The following is a 21,512-nucleotide window of genomic DNA, read 5'->3' on the forward strand; positions in this document are numbered from 1 at the left end:
TTAATTTCAACGGGAGGGTCTTCATTATATCTTTCAACTCACTTATGCATGAAAATGGTTTCAATTTTGATCTATAAATTCACTGAAGATTTTCTCAATCACTATATTTTCATTTTTTTTCAATCTTATCTTAGATCTAGTATTTTTTTCATTATATCACATCCGGGACATGCTTAGTGACAGTTTTTGTGTTCCATGACAAAATTTGAAGACTTTCTTTTCACATCTATCTTATTGTATTGTCTCCCTTTGAAAAAGTTGTCTGCCCCTTCTTGACTCATTCTATAAAAATTGTATTTAAATACTTTAAAGGCGGTAAAAAAAGTATATACTCAAAAAAAAAAAAAAAAACAGATTTTTTGTATTTTTCCATTACTTTAAAGATAAAGGTACAGGTATACCTTCAAAGTGAAAAGAAAATCTTCAATGATTTTCAACCAACAAAAAAATCAAACCACTTCCACACATATTGTGATTTAAAACCATATGGAATAAATATTGATACTAAAACAGTAAAAGGAATCAAAAAGTCTTATCCTCAAAATGTATATTTTTGTAATTCAAATCATTTCTTTTTATTTTGCATAATGATTCATGGTATCAATTTCATTCCATACTTTTACAAAAATCACACAAGTAAAACCTTTTCTGATTGGTCTGTTTGTAAGTTGACTGTCTGGTACCCTGTAGTTACCAGAGTGATCTCCCACAGGAAGGTTTTGTTCAGTAGTGTTTTTAATGTCAAGGTCATTTGGATTTTTTATATCAGTTAAAGAAACATCCCCCTGTTCTTCAAAATCTCTATGGTTTATTTCATTAGGCAAATCAAACAAGAACGTCTGCTTAGGATTATCCTCTAAAATTTGTTTACTTTTTGCATATTTTGATGACTGCTTTTTAACTTTTGGTTTCTTCAATGGCTGTGTTGGAAAAGAATTCCTTTTCTTCGTAATATTTGGTAAAGTTCCAAAGGAAAACTTCCTTGCAAGATTTTGACTGGGTTGTTGATTATTTGACATTGGACTTACAACCTCTACAGGTTCACAGCTGGTGATTTTTACTGATGGTAAGGAGATTCTTTCAAACTCCTCTACGTCCAGTATCCTTTCGACCTCTCTGGACTTACTGCTTTTACTGGTAACTGATGGTAAGGATATTCTATCAATTTCATCAACCGTTTTATCATTTTTAGTTTCCAAACAATCTTTTATTCCCTTATTATCAGATTGTTTAACTTGTTTCCTTGGGGATATTACTTTTAATTGGTTTATTTCATTTAAGTCTCTTTGATCAACGTATGGTGAGTCATGAATAATGCCATTTTGATTATTTCCATGAGACAAATTTTCTTTCACATCAGTTAAAGGAACCTCAATTTCAACTGAAATACCAAAATTTTGATCATCAGATTCTGGCAAAATGTTTTTACTTGTTACAGAATATGGTTTTGATATAATTTTGTAAACATTTTTGTCTGAGTCTGGTTCATTAACATCATGGAAAATATCAGAGTTTTCTCCCTTTACATCCAAAGAAACATTTTGGTAATCTAATTTCTGACGATCTTTTACTGTTTCATCTCTATTTTTCCTCTCTCTATTCCTCTGTCTCTTTTCCTTTGTCAATTTTGACATATTTTTCTTTCTTTTTACATCATTCCGGGTTTCACTATCTTGTAAATTTCTTACAAAATCCATGGTTTTGATTGGAGGAAGACTGATCACATGATCCAAATCTTCTTCACTGTCAATCATCTCATTCAAATCACTATCACTTGCTATTACAACAAAATCATCTGTTAAAGTAAAGATGTCATTTGCTCTCTGGTCTGCACTTTCTATTGGGATACTTTCTTTCTTCATTCTCTTTTTCTTTCTATCTCTAAATCTACCTTTCACCAACAGATCTTTATCATAATCTTCCATTTCATCTTTTATGAATTTGTCAGAAGGAATGGCATAGTTGTTTTCACCTTGATCATCATTTGCTACAACAGAAGCTGTTGCTTCGTTTGAAATTTTTCTTTGTTGCTTCTTCTGTTGATGGTATGTTTTGGCTTGAGGTTGTTCATCCTGAACTTCTTCGGTACTTTTTCCATCATTTTTCAAATGCACTGCTGGTAACTTGAAGACATTGATCTGTTCATCTTCTGAACTTACATCACTGGTATGGTCAGCTGCAGAAACTTCAGCCATGGTTTTATTTTCAGTACTTAGCAGGGGCAATGAAAGCAATGTATCATTTATGTTGCCAAAACCATTTGCATCTTGTAGCTTCTTATCTTCATATCTGATTACTTCATCAATTTCTGAAGCACTAACCCTATTTTTATCATCATTTTCCACAGAAAGATTGTAATGCTTTTTATGTTTTCTTCTTCGTCTACGTTTATGTTTAGATCTAGAGTAATTTGCTGAGTCCTCATTTTCTTTATATAGCGTTTTATCTGGTGAATTTTCAAATTCAACACAACCTGCTTGGCTGTCATCACTTTCTATTTCAGCTCTTAAAATGTTCTCCATTGTAGGTTTGATTTCTTCCAAATCTTTTTTTCTAACTTTTCTCACATCAGTTAAAGGACCCTCAATTTCAGCTGAAATACCTAAATTTTGATCATCAAATTCTGGCAAAATGTGTTTACTTGTTACAAATTCTGGTTTTGATATAATTTTGTAAACATTTTTGTCTGATTCTGTTTCATTAATATCATTGCTAATATCAGAGTTTTCTTCCTTTACATCCAAAGAAACATTTTGGTAATCTAATTTCTGACGATCTTTTACTGTTTCATCTCTATTTTTCCTCTCTCTATTCCTCTGTCTCTTTTCCTTTGTCAATTTTGACATATTTTTCTTCCTTTCTACATCATTCCGGGTTTCACTATCCTGTAAATTTCTTACAAAATCCATGGTTTTGATTGGAGGAAGACTGATCACATGATCTAAATCTTTTTCACTGTCAATCATCTCATTCAAATCACTATCACTTGCAATTACACCAAAATCATCTGTTTTGGTAAAGATGTCATTTATTTTCAAGTCACTGTCATTTGAATTTTGAATTAGATGACTCTTATCATCTGCACTTTCTATTGGAAGACTTTCTTTCTTCGTTGTCCTTTTCTTTCTATCTCTAAATCTGCCTTTCACTAACAGATCTTCATCATCATCTTCTATTTCATCTTTTATGAATTTGTCAGGAGAAATGGCATATTTGTTTTCACCTTGATCATCATTTTCTACAACAGAAGCTGTTGCTTTGATTGAAATTTTTCTATGTTGCTTCTTCTGTTTATGGAATGTTTTGACCGGAGGTTGCTGTTCCTCAACTTCTTCAGTACTTTTTCCATCATTATTCAACTGCACTGCTGGTAACTTGAAGACACTGATCAGTTCATCTTCTGAACTAACATCGCTGGTATAGTCAGCTGCAGAATCCTCAGCCATGCTTTTATTTTTGGTGCTTAGCAGGGGTAATGAAAGAAACTTTTCATTCATGATGCGACTACCAATGGTATCATCTAAATTTGTAACTTCCAATCTACTAACTTTATCAATTTCTGAAGCACTAAACCTATTTTTATCATCATCTTCCACAGAAAGTTTGTTACGCTTTTTATGTTTTCTTCTTCGTCGTTGTTTATATTTAGATCTAGATTGACTTGCTAACTCCACATTTTCTTTATATAGGTTTTTATCTGAAGAATTTTCATAATCAAAACATTCTTCTGGGTTGTCATCACTTTCTATTTCAGCTTTTAAAATGTTCTCCATTGTAGGTTTGATTTCTTCCAAATCTTTCTCCCCAACATTTCTCAAATGAACTTCTTTGTCCATGAGCTCTTTGGGTCTACTTGATTTTTGTTTCAATCTTGGTGTGCTTGATTCCTCTTCAATAAATCCTGAATCTTTTAAATCATTCTTTTTCTTTTCAACTGTATTTCCACTGTTAATTATCTGAATATCCGTATCTCCATTATCAATACTAATTTCAAATTTATTTTTCTTGCTTTCTCTTTCTCTTTTCCTTTTAACTTTCTGTTTGCTCCTTTGTGGTTTACATGCAATTTCTATCTCAATATTTTCTGCATTTAAGAAATCTTTGGTTCCATTTTCTAGATTCCCATTTAAATTATTAACTTCATCAATTGGAGATTTAAATTTTACATGCTTTGGAGAACTCTTCCAAGCATTTTCAAACATTTTTTCATTTGATTCTCTGCCTTTGGACTGATTTCCATTACTTATTTGAGTACTCCTAGCTGAATCCTTGTCTGCAGACTGGTAACAACCCTTCATTCCAATACTTCTTTCTGGTTCCTTGTCTGCTGACTGGTTACCATCCTTTATTCCAAATTTTCTTTCTGGTTCCTTGTCTGCTGACTGGTTACCATCCTTCATTCCAATACTTCTTTCTGGTTTCTTGTCTACAGACTGGTTACCATTAGTCATTAGAACACTTTCATCAGATTCATTGTACTTTAAAAACTGGTTTCCACTAATAGAAATATCAATGCTCCTCTGATCATCAGTAGCTGATAAACTTCTGCTTGAAATTATAGTGTCTGTTTCTGAGTCAAATTCAATATCAATATCTCCCAAAGAAATATAAGGTGTTGACACCATCCTTGGGGTTGAAGTGAGTCTAGACGTGATTATTTTCAGGTCATCATTAACTTCGAAAAGGTTGACAGATGGTATTGTTTCAACATCTGATCTATTGCCAGTTCCTATTCTATCCAAATTTTCCTGCTTTTGTCTGTTAAATATTCTAATAAGATCAACTTCTGTATCTTCTTTATTGTGTATGTTGGTTTTTTGGGATATATTTGCTAAACCAGTGTATTTTGAAGAACAAGGTGACGTTAGTTTCAAGTCAATTATTTTTGGCTCATGGTAAGTTTCTAGGAACTCTGGATTTACATCAGAGGGGTTAGTTCCCAAGTCTAACCTTTTTGTGTCGAAATCAGATTCTGCCGTGTTCAAGTCAGACCCTTCTAGCATGTCCAAGTCAGATTCTGATATGTAGGAGACATCACTGTCTATACCACTCTTGATGTCAAAACTATAACTTTCTTCACTGCTAGCGTTAGATAAATTTTGAAGATTAGTCAAGTTGTCAATTTCATTCTTTTGCTTATTACCTGAAACAGTCTTATTGTGCAAATCATTTTGTCTTATATCAAAATCCTTGTTCCCCATCCCTAAATTGCCCCTTTGTAAATCATTTGTCTTTTTGACTAAGTCAATACAATGATCATCCAATTCTCCTGTATTCTCAAACACATTTTCTGAGTCAGTCTGTCTTCTGTCAAAGTCACTAGTGTACATGTCATAGTTAACTGATTGAGTGACTAAGTCATCATGAAGACTGTCTAAGTCACTCTGGTGATCACTTGACTCCTGGTAAATTGGCGGCAGGTGTGGGATAACAGAAAACAAAGACCTTCTCTGGACAGCACCTAATGTTATAACAAGAAAAACAATGTTGGTGTGACTTTCAAATAAATGCAACTCTTTACAGAGGTCGAGTTGAACTTATATATAGGCCGTTAGTTTTCTCGTTTGAATTGTTTTACAGTGTCTTATGGGGGGCCTTTTATAGCTGACTATGAATTATGGGCTTTGCACATTGTTGAAGGCCGTACGGTGACCTATAGTTGTTAATGTCTGTGTCATTTTGGTCTTTTGTGGATAGTTGTCTCATTGGCAATCATACCACATTTTCTTTTTTATATTTATAGTTTTCAGTATTATTATTGAAACTCTTTGACAAAGGTTATTCCAGAAACATGTACTGTCAGCATGGAAACCATATCATACAATATTTTTGGTGGTTTTTTTTTTCACATTGTTAAAAAAGACTATGAAAAATAAAACTAGAGGCTCTAAAGCCTGTGTCGCTCACCTTGGTCTATGTGCATATTAAACAAAGGACACAGATGGATTCATGACAAAATTGTGCTTTGGTGTTGGTCATGTGTTTGTAGATTTTACTTTATTGAACAATCTTGCTGCTTACAATTATCTCTATCTATAATGAAATTGGCCCAGAAGTGACAGTGGAAAATATTTTGTAAAAATTTACAAAAATTTACAAAATTTGTGAAAATTGTAAAAAATTGACTGTAAAGGACAATAACTCATTAAGGGGTCATTTGACCCCTTTGGTCAAGTTGACTTATTTGTAGCTCTTACTTTGCTGTACATTATTGTAATTTATAGTTTATCTCTATCTATAATAATATTCAAGATAACAACCAAAAGCTGCAAAATTTTCTTAAAATTACCAATTCAGGGGCAGCAAGTTGCCCGATTGGTCTGAAAATTTCAGGGCAGATAGATCTGGACCCAATGAACAATTTAGTCCACAGCAGATTTTCTCTAAATGTTTTGGTTTCAGAGATATGAGCCAAACCTGCATTTTACCCTATGTGTTATTTTTAGCCATTTTGGCCATCTTGGGTCACAGGCCAGGTCATCATACACATTTTTTTTACTACATACCCTTATGATGATTGTGGACAAGTTTGGTTAAATTTTTTTTAGTAGCTTCAGAGGAGAAGATTTTTGTAAAAGATTAGAAAAATTTACAAAAAATTGTTAAAATTGACTATAAAGGACAATAACTCCTTCAGGGGTCAACTGATCATTTTGGTCATGCTGACTTATTTGTAGATCTTACTTTGCTGAACATTATTGCTGTTTACAGTTTATCTCTATCTATAATAATACTTGAGATAATAACCAAAAACAGCAAAATTTCCTTAAAATTACCAATTTAGGGCCAGCAACCCAACAACAGGTTCTCCAATTCATCTGAAAATTGCTGGCAGATAGATCTTGACCTGATTTACAAATTTACCCCATGTCAGATTTGCTCTAAATGCTTTGGTTTCAGAGTTATAAGCCAAAATCTACATTTTACCCCAATGTTCTATTTTTAGCCATGGTGGCTATCTTGGTTGGTTGGCCAGGTCACCGGACACATTTTTTGAACTAGATACCCTAATGATGATTGTGGCCAAGTTTGGTTAAATTTGGCCAAGTAGTTTCAAAGAAGAAGATTTTTGTAAAAGTTAACAGACGACAACGGACGCTGGACGCCAAGTGATGAGAAAAGCTCACTTGGCCCTTTGGTCCAGGTGAGCTAAAAAATAATGAAATTATTAAAGAAATTAATTAAAGATATTGTTTTTAAGCTAAAACACCTTTCGATTGTTTAAGACAGTTTTGTAAGAAAGGTATATATATATTTTAATTACCATATATAACATATTTCACAGCCAACCAATTATTATAATTAAAAACAATTTTTACCAATTTTGAACATCTAATGCATGCATCAACAAAATTATTTGAATTTGTGCTGAGACAGACTTTGCAAATCATGAAGGAATGTGTTTTGATGTGTTAGAAATAGTATATATTCAAGTAGTGTGGACATTTGGTAGATGTGCCGAAGATTTATAAAGTAATCAAAAATAATCCACTTTTAAGAAACTGCATATTTTATAGATATACTTCAACTTAAAAGTAGAACAAAAAATTCAATGGGAGGAAATTTCCCATTCTCAACTGATACCCTTAAATATCTTATAAATAAAGACAAAATAATACAACAATAATTGTCTTGATGATAATGTGTCACTTGAGTGAAATTTTTAAATTCGCAATGTCATTTTTGCTTTTTTCTACCAAACCACAATAAATCAAAGTATATGTTGATTGCAAGTAATTTTTCCAATGTTTATTTTTTTTTACAATCTGTGATTACAATTACAAGAGTAGAGTCAATATAATAAGTTTCAATATGGACTACCAGTGGTAGTCCATATTGAAACTTATTATATTGACTCTACTCTTGTAATTGTAGTACCAGCCTTGATACTCTTAAGAAGAGTTACACTAATATTAATATTTTCACAGTAATTGAATAAATGAATTGTTCATGACAGATTTGAAATAAGAACCATTCTCAGTGCCCAGAAAAGAATCATCCAGTGTTGAAATATACAGTAACATTACAGAGTTTGAAATTGATGAAAGATCATTCTATTCAATGTTAAGGAATATTCTCAGTGCCCAGAAAAGAATCATAATACAGTAACATTACAGAGTTTGAAGTTGAAGGGAGATAATTCAATTCATTATAAAGGAATATTCTCAGTGCCCAGAAAAGAATCATCCAGTGTTGAAATATACAGTAAAATAACAGAGTTGGAAATTGATGAGAGACCATTCAATTCAATGTTAAGGAATATTCTCAGTGCCCAGAAAAGAATCATAATACAGTAACATAACAGAGTTTGAAGTTGAAGGGAGATAATTCAATTCAATGTAAAAGAACATTCTCAGTGCCCAGAAAAGAATTATCCACAGTGTTGAAATATACAGTAACATAACAGAGTTTGAAATTGATGAGAGATCATTCAATTCAATGTTAAAGAATATTCTCAGTGCCCAGAAAAGAATCATAATACAGTAACATAACCGAGTTTGAAGTTGAAGGGAGATAATTCAATTCAATGTGAAGGGAGATAATTTCAGAGCAAAGACAAGAACCATGCACCTATGCACCTGAATCTCGGGTGTTGGGTCTGTTGTTTTTGTTTGAACCACTACCAGATGAAGGTGTGAACAATGATACTCTAGTCATACCACTACCCTGCCGCTGCATTTCTAAAAACAACATAGTCAAATTAACATATAATAATACAAAATGAAATGTATTTATAATTGCTAGTTTCTTACTTTTCTTGATTTTATGGGTTATAATTCTAATAACAATGGTAAAAGAATTAAAAGATCATACACAAAGTTAAAAAACACCATTGAAAGTTGACCACATTTTCACTTATCAACATGTGGTTTATCCTGTACATTCATTTCTTTATTGAAGTTTAACACAATTTTCAACATGCATGGATATATAACGGCCGCCAGTTTAATTGTTGCAGCTAGAGTGGCCAGAGAACACAATGACCCATCTTCAGTAATATGCTTGGAGTAAAACCAAGCAGGGTTAGAACTCACCTCAGTTTTGACAGGCTAGTGATCCCTTATAAATATTGAAAATGCATCTATCATTCATTACCAATTGACAGACATTCTATTAGGCATCACATGGTTCATTTACAAACAAGCACATATTTTCAATGTATAACTGCATATTCCAGGCAATTTTGGTTTCTTCCACTTATTTTTTTTTTCATTTACAAAATAAATCTGGTTCCCTATTATCATACAGTGTACCAATAGAGTAATTTAAGTACATATCATATCTGATTGAGATTCAAACTTCCACTAGGGAACATTTATTACATTACTTAAAATATTATTGTAAATAGAACTACATGTGTGACACAAATTCAAACATAATACCAGCAAAGCTTTCATAAATAATCTTTAAACTTGTTGCAGAATCCAAATATTGCTCTCTGCAATAAATCTTATGAGCAAAACTATGTGCATATCACAAACAATACAGAACAACTTATGATCAATTTCAATCGTAACATTTTTTGAAAAGTTTTCCAGGATAAAAAAATGTACCAAAAAAATGACTATTAACCTACCTGCCAACTTTTCACTGTCAAGTCCAGAGTCTGGAGAAACATGTTCTGTCTTTCTTGATCTAAAATAATTTATGAACATCTTTTTAAAAGTCTTTAGTTTTATGGGTTTTTTTTAGGACGTTGTTTGTAAACCAGTTACGGACAGAAATGTAAAGAAAAATTTATAAGAAAAACACCATTGATGTTTATTCATAGGCGGATCCAGGGGGCCCTGGCCCCCCCTTTCGTGGGAAAAATTTGGTTGATTATATAGGGAATCACTGAAGCGTGACTGGAGCGGGCCCCCCCTTACAAAAAGTTCTGGATCTGCCACTGTTATTCACTGATAAGGTCTTTTATCCCTCAATGCAGCAGAGAATAAATTTTATCCCGAACTGATAAAAAAAAATTTGACATGTAAAAATCTAAATAATAGATATACGCAATAATTTCTGAATTTACAGTAATTAATTGATACCAACTTTTCCAAAATGTAGGATATATAATTTGTGTACCTTAAATTGGTTGTACGCTGTCAGTTAACAAGCCAATTACCTCCCCTATTCCAGATAAGCATACTTGGATGAAACCAATTAAATATGAAAAATAAGATGTTTTAAAGTTTAAGTAATATCACCCTGAAGTTTACTCTTACCTGCTTCTTTTCTTGTTGCCCTGAAAAATAAAGTACCATGTAAAATAAAATATAATAATAATAATAAATATTTTTCAAAACTTACAATTTCCTTAACACGTATCATTAGACCTTTTTCACTAAAAAAATATGACCAAATTTGATTGTAAGACTTAAGGCCACATTAAAAATATTTTGGTTTGCCCAAATCCTACCCAAGGTTAAGGCAGTGGGTAGGTAGGTAGGCATTTTTTTTTTTTTTTTTTTAAGAAATTGAAGTATCGGATGTTAATTAGTCTTCATGCCTATCTGATTAAAATAAACTTCTTCAAATCAGGACAATAAAAGAATTTGAGTAGGCAGCTTTTTTTCTGGGTAGGTAGGGTTCGGGCAAACAAACCTATTCTTTTTTATGGCCTAACTGTTCGTCACTGACAGTTATTGTGGAAAGGGCAGTAGAAAAGTGATGGGAATCAAACAAGACCACAAACCAATAGCTCTGCACTAAAAAGTATGAATCTTAGATCATGGAAATGAGTTATTAATAGTAAGTCGTTCATTTAAGCTCTTAAAGATACACCCCACATCTTGATCTTAAAGATACATCCCACATCTTGATCTTAAAGATACACCCCACATCTTGATCTTCATTTAATCTCATTTCAAATTTTTCTTTTTTCTTTTATGTTGAAATATTGAAGTTTGATACAAACCAAGATCACTGAATACTTTAAAGCATATAATTACCTGGTCTTTCTTTTGTGGTGCCTTCCAAAATTTCATATCTTCTCTCTGGTTATCTTTTAATTCAAATTTTGGTGGAGCCTGAAATATTAAAACAATAATTAATTATACTTCATAGTACTGTGGATTTATTGTTTAAGGAATGACTGTAATATTTTTTCTGTCTATGAAGAAATAACATACAAAATGTGGTGCACACTGAATAACCAGCGTAGTGGGTTATTTTAAAGTGTGCACCACATTTTTTATGTTATTTTGAATAGACAGAACAAATATTACAGTCATTCCTTATAATTTAATTCAAAATTCCATTTAAAGCCGTAGTAAATGATGAAAAAATGTTGATGACGTCATGGTCACATGACAAAATTATGTCTATAAGCTGATAAACAAAACAGCCAATCAGAAGACACATTACATCCAAAATTAAATTATTATTCTTTGGATGCCAATTTTCATTGTTTTTGTTGGTACAAGTGTACCACAAATTTGAATATTCAACAAATTACAAATTTTCTATAGGTTTATAAAAAAAACTTTGTTACAACCACAATATCAAATATCCATAAAAAATAATTAACTTTTCCTAAATCCATGAACAAAAACAAAGGAATCCACAGTATTTGTTACCATCCAAGTATCAGGCCTAAATTAATATATTGTTTGTTTCCCCAATCCCGACCCTGCCAAGCCAGGTGTGGGTCGGAAGGAAGGGAAATACTTTTATTTTTTCCAAAAAGCTTGAACAACATTGGACGATCCTGCAAGCCTAAAAATCGGAAATGAATAAAATAATATTTAACTTAAATTTGACAATAAAATTTTATGAGTAGCACTGTTTTTGCAGGGTCGGTCGGGATTGGGGAAACAAACAATATTTTATTTTAGGCCTCAGTAGAAAATAAACTCATCATAGATACCAGGACTAAAATTTGTATATACGCCAGACGCGCGTTTCGTCTACAAAAGACTCATCAGTGACGCTCGAATCCAAAAAAGTTAAAAAGTCCAAATAAAGTACGAAGTTGAAGATCATTGAGGACCAAAATTCTTTAAATTTTAGCCAAATTATATACAGCTAAGGCAATCTATGCCTGAGGTAGAATCATGCAACAATAATACTTTGCGTACAGGAATTTATGAAGAAGAAAACTGCCAAAGCTCATAATTCATACCACACCAGTCAACCTGAATACATATGAAAAAGTCCCTGTTTTGCTTACGAATGTATTAAACCATATCAATCACGTTGGTCATCAAATAAAAACTAGGTACAAAAGAATCATTGATGGAGTGTTTGCTGGTTGCTTAATGTTCAGAGGCAAATATTGCATGCATGACAAAAGATTTATTGAAAACTTAATAAATTGATTGATTTATAAGTTGTGTTAGCCACTTTCAGTACTCTTGCCTATTTCATTAAAAAAAAACAATATGATGATGAAAAGTAAAATCACAAAAATACTAAACTCTGAAAAAAATTCAAAACAAAAAGTCCCTAATCAAATGTCAAAATCAAAAGCTCAAACACATTTACGAATGATTAACAACTGTCATATTCCTGACTTGGTACAAGCCTTTTCTGATGTAGAAAATGGTGTATTAAACATGGCTTTATAGCTAGCTAAACCTCTTATTTGTACGACAGTCCCATAAAATTCCATTATAAACAGTTAGCCACTATTCAGCCACTAAATATTTTCATAATTTTTAAAACTGTTTAATCACCTTCCAGTCTCCTTTATGTTGTTGGAATTCTCTGAACTCTGTACCCTTCCTGTCAGACTTTTTCAATTCAAACTTCTTATTGAGATTCAAATTGTAATCTCTGTTGCTACTAAAAGGTGACGAGGTTTTGACCTTTCTGCGTTCTGACTTCTTGATCTTAAATGCAGGTGGAGCTGCAATCAACAATAATATGTTTAAACTTTAGCAAATATAAATTCTACTCAAGAGTGAAAAACATTTACTTCTACTGGTTAACATAATCCCATTTGAAAATCACAAATGAACATTCAGATAGTTGGAACAACAATTTACAACACAATATATGTAAGATTCTAAAAAAATGTTTTAGAATGTTATTTATTATCTGCATTCCCCGAAAGCATGTTTTAAAATAGCTCAAACAAAATGAAAATAATACTGTTCATACATTTCAATCTAGTATTGCTTTCTGAAAAGCAGGAAATTCCTTATTTTTGTGGGTTTTAAATTAAATAATTCTAAAAAATATATTTATGATAATTTTTCTTCATTTCTCAAATAAATGTTGAAGTATTTTTTGCCGCCTTCCTCTAGTCAAAATCATAATAATTGATCCACCAATTCTGACTTGAATCAAACCTCCATGTAAACATAGGAAAGTACTTTTACTACTGTTTTACATCTCAAGGTCATAGTAAGGCAGCACTTCACTGCAAGTTCATGCTGCTCCTAGCATTGGTAAGAGATAAATTTCTATCTAGATGTTAATTATGGTACATTTGTACATCCCATCCCTAGATTTTCCATCATCTATCATGGAAAACTTTATGGAATTCCATGGAATATTTTTCCATGGAATTCCATGGAGTATTGGAACCTGTTTTCCATGGAAATCCATGGAAAATAAAAAGAGAAAAAAGGAAATAATAATATTTCCATCTGAAACATTTTCCATGGAATTCCATGGAAAATATTTTCCATGACGTTTTTCCATGGAATTCCATGGAAATATATTATATAGAATTTCTATTTCCATCATTTCCATATAAAATGAATTGCTCAAATTAACGTTTTGACAATATACCCTGTTTAACCGTATCTGTAATAACTAGGTGCCTTGCTTAGTTGCTCACAGATATTAGGTATCATCAACAAAACATGGAATGTATTGTTTGCAAAAGCAGAAATACATTACAAACAAATACAGGAAAAACAGAATATTTCTGTATTAATTGTTAAGAATTTAACATTTGTTATGTTGAATCACACAACTATTTTTTCAATTCTGTTAATCAAACACTCAACTATTGTATTAGTATTTACACAGGTTGTTATAACAACATAAATTATATAAACACACAAGTGTGCTTCGATTCATCACCAAAAGTGTAAAGGTCAAGGTTCATATGTTATAAAAAGATGAAGAATTATATATATATGTTACAGATCAAGTCCTGAAAAAGAAAACATTTTGACAGAGAATATTTTTATTTAGACGGAAATTGTCCAAAATGAAGTTGTCACTTTCATATATTGTTCCCCCTCTACACTGTGTTTAAAAGCAGCATTAAAAGTTCATCTGATTTTAGATTGAATTTCTATTCAATCTTTCGTAATAGATAGGTACATATTTTTATCAGCCTCAATTGACAAAATATATCTTTGTTCAAAGTGCTACCATGGTAACCAGTGACCAACAATATAGTTAAGTAATATTGATCTTTACTTATAATGAACTTTCAATAATTTCCCCCCCCCCTTTTTGTTTGTTTTTATTTTATTTCCTCTTTAACGAAAGCTTGAACCTCTGTATGACTGATGTGACAACTTGATTTTGTTTTCTCCACCGACCATCTGAAGAATTGTTTTTAAAATAACTGCATACTGAGATGCTAATCTGATTTATATCAAATTTTGATACAAACAATTATTGGAAGAAATTTGGTGTATTTTTAAAAGTATAGATTTGCCAATCACCAAAAGTTATAATTTAGAAAACACAATTCAGTCAAACTGCCCTTATTAAGGTCAGTCATAGTAACATCCAAGGGTTCAGCAGACACGGTCATATTTGCCAGTCATGACGAAAACTAAAAGCTTTATGTCCAGAACAGTATATTGGAATTTAGAACATATTTTTTTACATCCCAAACTCAAAATTAAATGTATTAACCAAATTGACTTTATTATAGTTATGATTTAATTTTTTAGATGGTCAGTGAGATTTTTAAGGAAACAACCCAACAAGACATCAGTAACTACACCAGTGATTTAATATATTACTTGTGTATAATTCATCTCCACTGCTGCTATCTGTAAATGTATAAAATTATTACATCACATGCAATTTATTTCTAAAACTAATTAGACAAGGTGCATTCTATACAGACTACAGAGGTTATTGGCCTGCAGCTCAGAAAGGACAAAAAATCAACTTGTAAAAATTGAATTTTATCTCTTTTGGGGGAATTTTTAACATTGCCTAAAATTTCATCTTTTATCATATTTAATGAACATACTTTAGTATCCATTGAAGAAGAAAATACAGAACTCCTTTTGTACAAAAACAATGTCATTTAATATACCTCACTTTATCATCTTTTCGAAGAGTTAAAATTAACATTGAAATTATCAAGGATCATTCAGATAATGTACAGAATGCATCTTGCTCTTCTACATTTTATCATGCCCAATAATAAAAGCTTACATAATTCAAAAGCCTATCTATTAAATATACAAATAATGACAACTGACTTTTTGCACATTACAACTGGCAACAAAATGCAACTAGTGTAAAAATAAATATAAGTTCTTGAAATAAGTCTGACATACAACAATGTTGTTTGAATGAATACAGATGAAATGTCAGAATAAAGCAGTATACACCTTTCTATCAGGAATGGGGTCAACTTAATATAAATTCAATAGAAATAATGCTCTTGGTTTTTTTATTTTTTTTCAAGACTACCATTAATAAAATTATATTTTGTTTTTACAGCAAACACATCTTTTTGTTTTAATGCATAATTCAATTTCAATTTTGGTGTTTTTTTACAATCAAAATTGTAAACCATTTATTTAAACCCCAATTCCACAATTATAAAACAAAACGTTTGGGTTTCAGTAGCAATAGTCACTGAAATATTGGAGGTGGAGTACAATTTCTAAGGCTAATAACGGTTGCATGCATAAAGCTACTTAATTAAAGTCCTCTCTAAAACAAATCCTTATTGCAACTAGCTTTGCATGCAAATATAGATAGCAATGCATGTAATAAGTAAATAAAGAAAGTATACCATTTTGATCATCTGATTGAAACACAGAATATAGAATAGATTGAGAATATGTGTAAATATACTTATAAATGTCATGTATAGACAATTTAAATATAAAAAATTCGCATAAAAATAAAAAAAGAAATTTATGTGAGAGTATAGGAAAAGAGTGTCAAATCACCTCTGTAGAGCCTCCTTCTGGATGTAGGACTACCTGACCCCTCTGGAGAATAAGCTTTACCTAGCAAACACAATCAAGCTTCTAAATCAATAATTAGTTTAATTTGTGTTTTTTGAAGAAAAAAACAAAGCTTTTACTCTTTGGTCGGATAACAAAAGTTCTGATTAAGAATCCATTCCATGAAGAATTTTCATTTTTAAAATTTAAGCCACAACATACTTTTCCATTTTCATATAACTGCTGTGAAAAACAAAATAATTTTCTAATTACTATGGTAAAAACTTTTTTTTTTTACGTTTTCCTCCTTTTGTGTCAAAATTAATTTAGCTGACCAGAACTCTAATGTGACAGGATTATGGTACTCATTGTTTTGTCAAGACTTTGAAGTTTTCAAACCATTTAAATATATCTGTAAGATGTTGAACTAAAATTGTTTTGACTAGCAACATCACAACATAAATTCAAAACTTTTTTTTAAAGAGAGTTTAGCCAGCAATTGAGATGATATATATAATAACATACCTTGATAAAGTCGGTTATATTTTCTGGAGCTTGGACTTGAGCTTTTGGTAACCACACTACCATCACCTAAAAAGATCAGACAAAAACTTAAAAACTTTAGAATTATAAATATACTAGAGAATTTAAAACAATAGTTAAACTGAAAATGTATTTATCATTAATTTTGTTGATGTGGTTCATAAATGTTTTCTTGTTTCTCATTTTTATATAGATTAGAACGTTGGTTTTCCTGTTGAATGGTTTTACATTAGTCATTTTTGGAGTCATTTATAGCTTGTTGTTTGGTGCGAGCCAAGGCTCCATGTTGAAGGCCGTACTTTGACCTATAATAGTTTACTTTTACAAATTTTGACTTGGATGGAGAATGTCCCATTGGCACTCATTTGCACATCTTCTTATATCCAATTAAAGCATATTAGTGTGATGGAAAGCAATTTCTACATGGCTTATCCAATTCAATAGAGCAGGTAAAATCATGTGTTTTTAATATGTTGTCATACTGAATTTGCATGAAATATTTGCTACTGGTTGCTCCGTATCTATCAATAACTTAATCAGAATGAATGACTCAAATTACATGTGCAAAACCAGATGTTGCTTTTAAGGTGTATTTTCTCTCACAACTTCAAGGCACTCTTAACCGCCCAGCTCAAGAATGACAATATGAAGGGATCAGGTTGTTTGAAATCGTAGGCTGTCATTTTTTTTCATTCTATATAGGCAAAAATAGAATACTAAATTAGAGCTAAATGCTTTTAAATAATTACCATCCTTATAATCATCTTTATTTCTGGTACTACCAGTCAGTATTTGTCTTCCATGTTTGTCTGAACTCTTATTTGACCTTGTCCTACTTCTAGATCTAGAATCATTGGTACCTTGAAGAAATTGAAGTAATGAAATTTGCAACTTTATATCATAACAAATATTTGGAGAAGACGTTACTAAGTTGAAAAACTTGTGTCTAATCCATTTGTCATTTTTAAATATAAATATGCTTAACATGTTTAAACTATAACAAATATTTCAAAATTATGCAATTGTATAAATACACATGTGCTGCATATTTAATTGATCTTACTAATAATTGCTTATCTGAATTCTATCACCTGATTTTATCATACTTTATATATTTTAAAAAACAAGTAAAAAGGAAACTAGTGAAGATAAATATAAAAGTTATGCTTTTATCTGCCAACAGATGACTGACAGTAAGATCAACCTGAAACATGCTTTATATGCTTTACAATTTTTGTGGTTAAATATCATTAAAATAATGGACCAAAGATTTCCATTAAACAAATATTGCAAATTCCATTATCACTATAGAATTAAATCATGTTTTTCATAGTCATGCATGCAACGTTATTTATCAAAATGAAAATATAATTGAGATATTTCTATTTACAGATATAGAAATGATCAAATCTTAAATACATTGCAATGGTTTTTTTTATAGGTATGGGTGAAAAGTTAAAATTTTCATTTTTTATTCATTTTTTTTTCACAAATTTTCAGTAAATAGTTGATTATACAGTCAATATTTACCATTCCTTTCTTCATCCTCACTATACATTTCCTGATTTTCATCATATTCTTCACCATTATCGGTATCCATGCCTTCTCCCTCTGTATCCTCATTCCTGTACTGTTCCTCATTTTCTCTAGTCCCATTTGAAGCTCTGTCCATACTATCTTTGATAAAGTTTTCATCGAAACTAAGCTGATCCTCATCATTGTCCTGTTGACGTAAATCCACAATACGTGGATGTGAAACCACTTGTACATAACCATTCTGAGAATTTTCGTAACCATAGTAACCTTCACCAGACTGATCTGACCCTTGACCTGAAGTTCCAGACATTCTAGCTGATCTACGATCTTTTTTAGATAGTTTGTCATCCAAACTTTTACCATCAGCAACAATTCCTTCATCCTCATTCTTTTCTTCACTCTCCCTACTGGTGGAGGACCCGGCTGTCATTAAACCTAGGAAATTGACAAAAAAGAATTGAATATGTGGCAGTGGCAATCCTCAAATTTAAAGTGATTGCCAGATTACATCTTATAAGTAATAATTTCTAAAACACTTTTAAAAAGAAGTATGACAATATTTAATTAGGTACATTGTTAGTTGTCCTTTGTCCTAATAAGAATTAGGTGTTGATCTGTTAATGGCAAATATGACAAATCTTTGATAGTGGATTCTTAAATCTATTCAAAACTTGTCAAAGACTGTCAGGCAATTCAGTGACTGAAATTTGAAATAGGCTGACCCCTCTATGAAGTCTGTTAGTTGTTCTTGAGATGTTTTTTCCATGTCTAATTGTGATTTAGGCATGTCAATTCAATTTAACGAATATCCAACTTCTTTTAAGTCACTGTAGGCAAATGTAAGTTAAGCCACTAAGAAGAGATGGATAAATTGTCGAGTTTTTTGCATTAACGTCAAGAAATACATTTTTTCCTGTTACAAATTAATCATGTATTTCAGTCTAATGTTGACATGTCTTTGACAAAATGCAAAAGTTGGGACACTTGAAAATAGTCTGCACTAAACACTTTTTGAATTATTAGTCCATTAAGACCAACATTCTCCCATTTTTCTTATGTGTCTAAACAAAGTTTTACCAATACTTGCTAGTCGGGGGGGAAAATTCTAGTCTGGGGCATTGGACTAGTGCAGACTGAAATAACTTACTATCTTTGTTAATTTGAGGCAGTGAAACATTGTTTTCCAACATAGCCTTTAACAAACAGTTCTCATCATGTTCATTATCTTCTCCTAGTAACCCTAGGTCTTCTTTATCATGGTCTGAAAATAAAAACAGAATGTAACAAATCAGTACTTTTTTTCTAAGTAACCAGTCCTTTTCATAAGCTAGATGTATATAGCTTTCAGCATTTTGGTTTCTTTTCTAAACACCCCTAACCCTCTGTCCTAATGAGCTATATGTAAAAAGCCGTCAGTATTATAGTATTTTCTCTATATAACATGTATAAACCTAGCCCTTCCTTTTAATGATCTTGCATTAAATAGTTTTTTTCAGAATTTTAGTTCCTTGTTTATATAACTGTAATCCTTCCATCTCCTGCAATTTCTATCTGCTAATCACCCTAACCTTTTTGTCTCAAAGTTTGAAAATTATGAACCAGAATTCATCTTGAAGTGAAATTTTAATAAATTGGCCAAACCTTCAATCTGATGAATTCATGGATTGATCATGCACTATAATGAATTTCTTTATTTGTACATGAACATTCTATGCATAATATTAGAATTCTTATATGAAATAATTCAATACACAGGCAAAAGATATACAACAGTTAAATAGACAACCATCAATCAAGTAATTTAAAAATCTATTAAACACGGCTAACTTTAGTTTGATACTTTTTAAGCAGATTATGATTGTAAGACAAAGGTTGCTTGGATAGATAGTACATATGATCTGCTTCCGATAAAAATCAACTTTATGCAAATCAATTTCGATACGTCTTTTTTGGATTTCAAAATATCTAGGCAAAAGCTATAACTGTTTAAAAATTGAGTTGATATAAAAAATAACACACCAAAATTGATTTTTTTGGGGTATTTGAATGTTCTGAAAACAATCAGTCTGATACATGTATACATGCACGTGCATAAGGTCAATTCTATCTGACAGTTTATAATTAAAAGTTTATACAACATATGTTGTTATCTTTGTAGTTGTGACATGCTTTATTAGCTTTCTTGTTATCAAATTACCATTTGTATTGACCCAAAAAAACAGAACTATTATTGAATATAATTGGTGTTGTAGAATAGATATTTAATTGATTACATTTAATTTTTATATATTTGTCATACCTATTATATATTTTTAAACACAACTAAAATATGAAAAATTAAGTAAAGTTATAATAACCTTTCTTACCTACATGTATATACATATTACTAATAGTAATATAGGGTTATTGCATGAATATTGGGGAATATTGTCCTGAGTAGAATTTTATATTGCACAAGCTTGCGAGTGCAATATATGTTCTACAAGGGACAATATTCCCCAATATTCATGCAATAACCCTTTTATTGTATAGCAATATAATATTTAAAAGGAAAAATTGGTTTAAACTAAGATTTTGTCGTTGATGACGTCGTGAATTTTGAAGATTTATTGTACTAGTGCAATATTAGAATTTATTGAACGCTAACGTTTGGTTACTTTCTGTGGGAAATATTATATTGCTATACAATAATACTATTAATTGTTTGGTTAGTGTTTGTTTTATGTCCAGTGGCAAATGTTTCATGCATGTTTTTTCCATGAGATAGGAACAATACAATAGGTAGATCTTGTAAAAGAAGGTCAACCAGGATGAAATGAAGAGCAGAATGGCTCTTTCCACAAAACAAAATTCAACAAAAAATTTATTATGCAAGTTGTACTGAAATGTTTATATGATTTTTTGTGAAATGAGTCTCTGAAATTTGGACTGCCATTGAAAATAGGTATATATAAGATCAGATATTAAAAATATGAACATATATATTTAACAAACATATACAAACAGAACATAAATATGACCAAAATATAAAAAAAATACTGCTTCAGCTTTCAAAGAGATAAAATTAACCCACTGAGATAATCTTTACTAAGGTATAAACTACCATCAGGTTTGATCAAACACCCTACTTATTCATCGTGTTATGAATAGATAATAATATTTACGTACTGCACCAAGATTCTAAACCCAAATAAAAGACCCATTTAATAATCAGAATTTGCATTATAATATTATAATATGCACATTTTAAATATTTTTCCCATGCACTTTCATAACTTTTCTTTAAGAATGACATAGGTTGATATCTTGAGGGTCATCTTAATGTCGTTTGCATGACAA

The 21,512-nt window shown here is 31.1% G+C and overlaps 1 protein-coding gene across 1 annotated transcript in view; it reads right to left on the bottom strand.

Annotated features, from left to right (window-relative positions):
* The window catches only part of LOC143053677 (uncharacterized), a 76,597-nt gene that overhangs the window by 43,387 nt on the left and 11,698 nt on the right, over positions 1–21,512 (bottom strand). The window contains exons 6-16 of the mRNA XM_076226466.1: positions 19,321–19,434; positions 18,168–18,608; positions 17,387–17,497; positions 16,620–16,685; positions 14,925–14,954; positions 12,663–12,835; positions 10,938–11,015; positions 10,212–10,231; positions 9,578–9,636; positions 8,580–8,681; positions 644–5,461 (exon numbers count right to left, since the gene is read on the bottom strand). Coding sequence (XP_076082581.1) covers positions 644–5,461; positions 8,580–8,681; positions 9,578–9,636; positions 10,212–10,231; positions 10,938–11,015; positions 12,663–12,835; positions 14,925–14,954; positions 16,620–16,685; positions 17,387–17,497; positions 18,168–18,608; positions 19,321–19,434 — 6,012 coding nt within the window. The remainder of the gene's footprint in view (positions 1–643; positions 5,462–8,579; positions 8,682–9,577; positions 9,637–10,211; positions 10,232–10,937; positions 11,016–12,662; positions 12,836–14,924; positions 14,955–16,619; positions 16,686–17,386; positions 17,498–18,167; positions 18,609–19,320; positions 19,435–21,512) is intronic.

The sequence above is a fragment of the Mytilus galloprovincialis genome, chromosome 12, assembly GCF_965363235.1.
Source record: "Mytilus galloprovincialis chromosome 12, xbMytGall1.hap1.1, whole genome shotgun sequence".
Taxonomy (NCBI): Eukaryota; Metazoa; Mollusca; class Bivalvia; order Mytilida; family Mytilidae; genus Mytilus; species Mytilus galloprovincialis.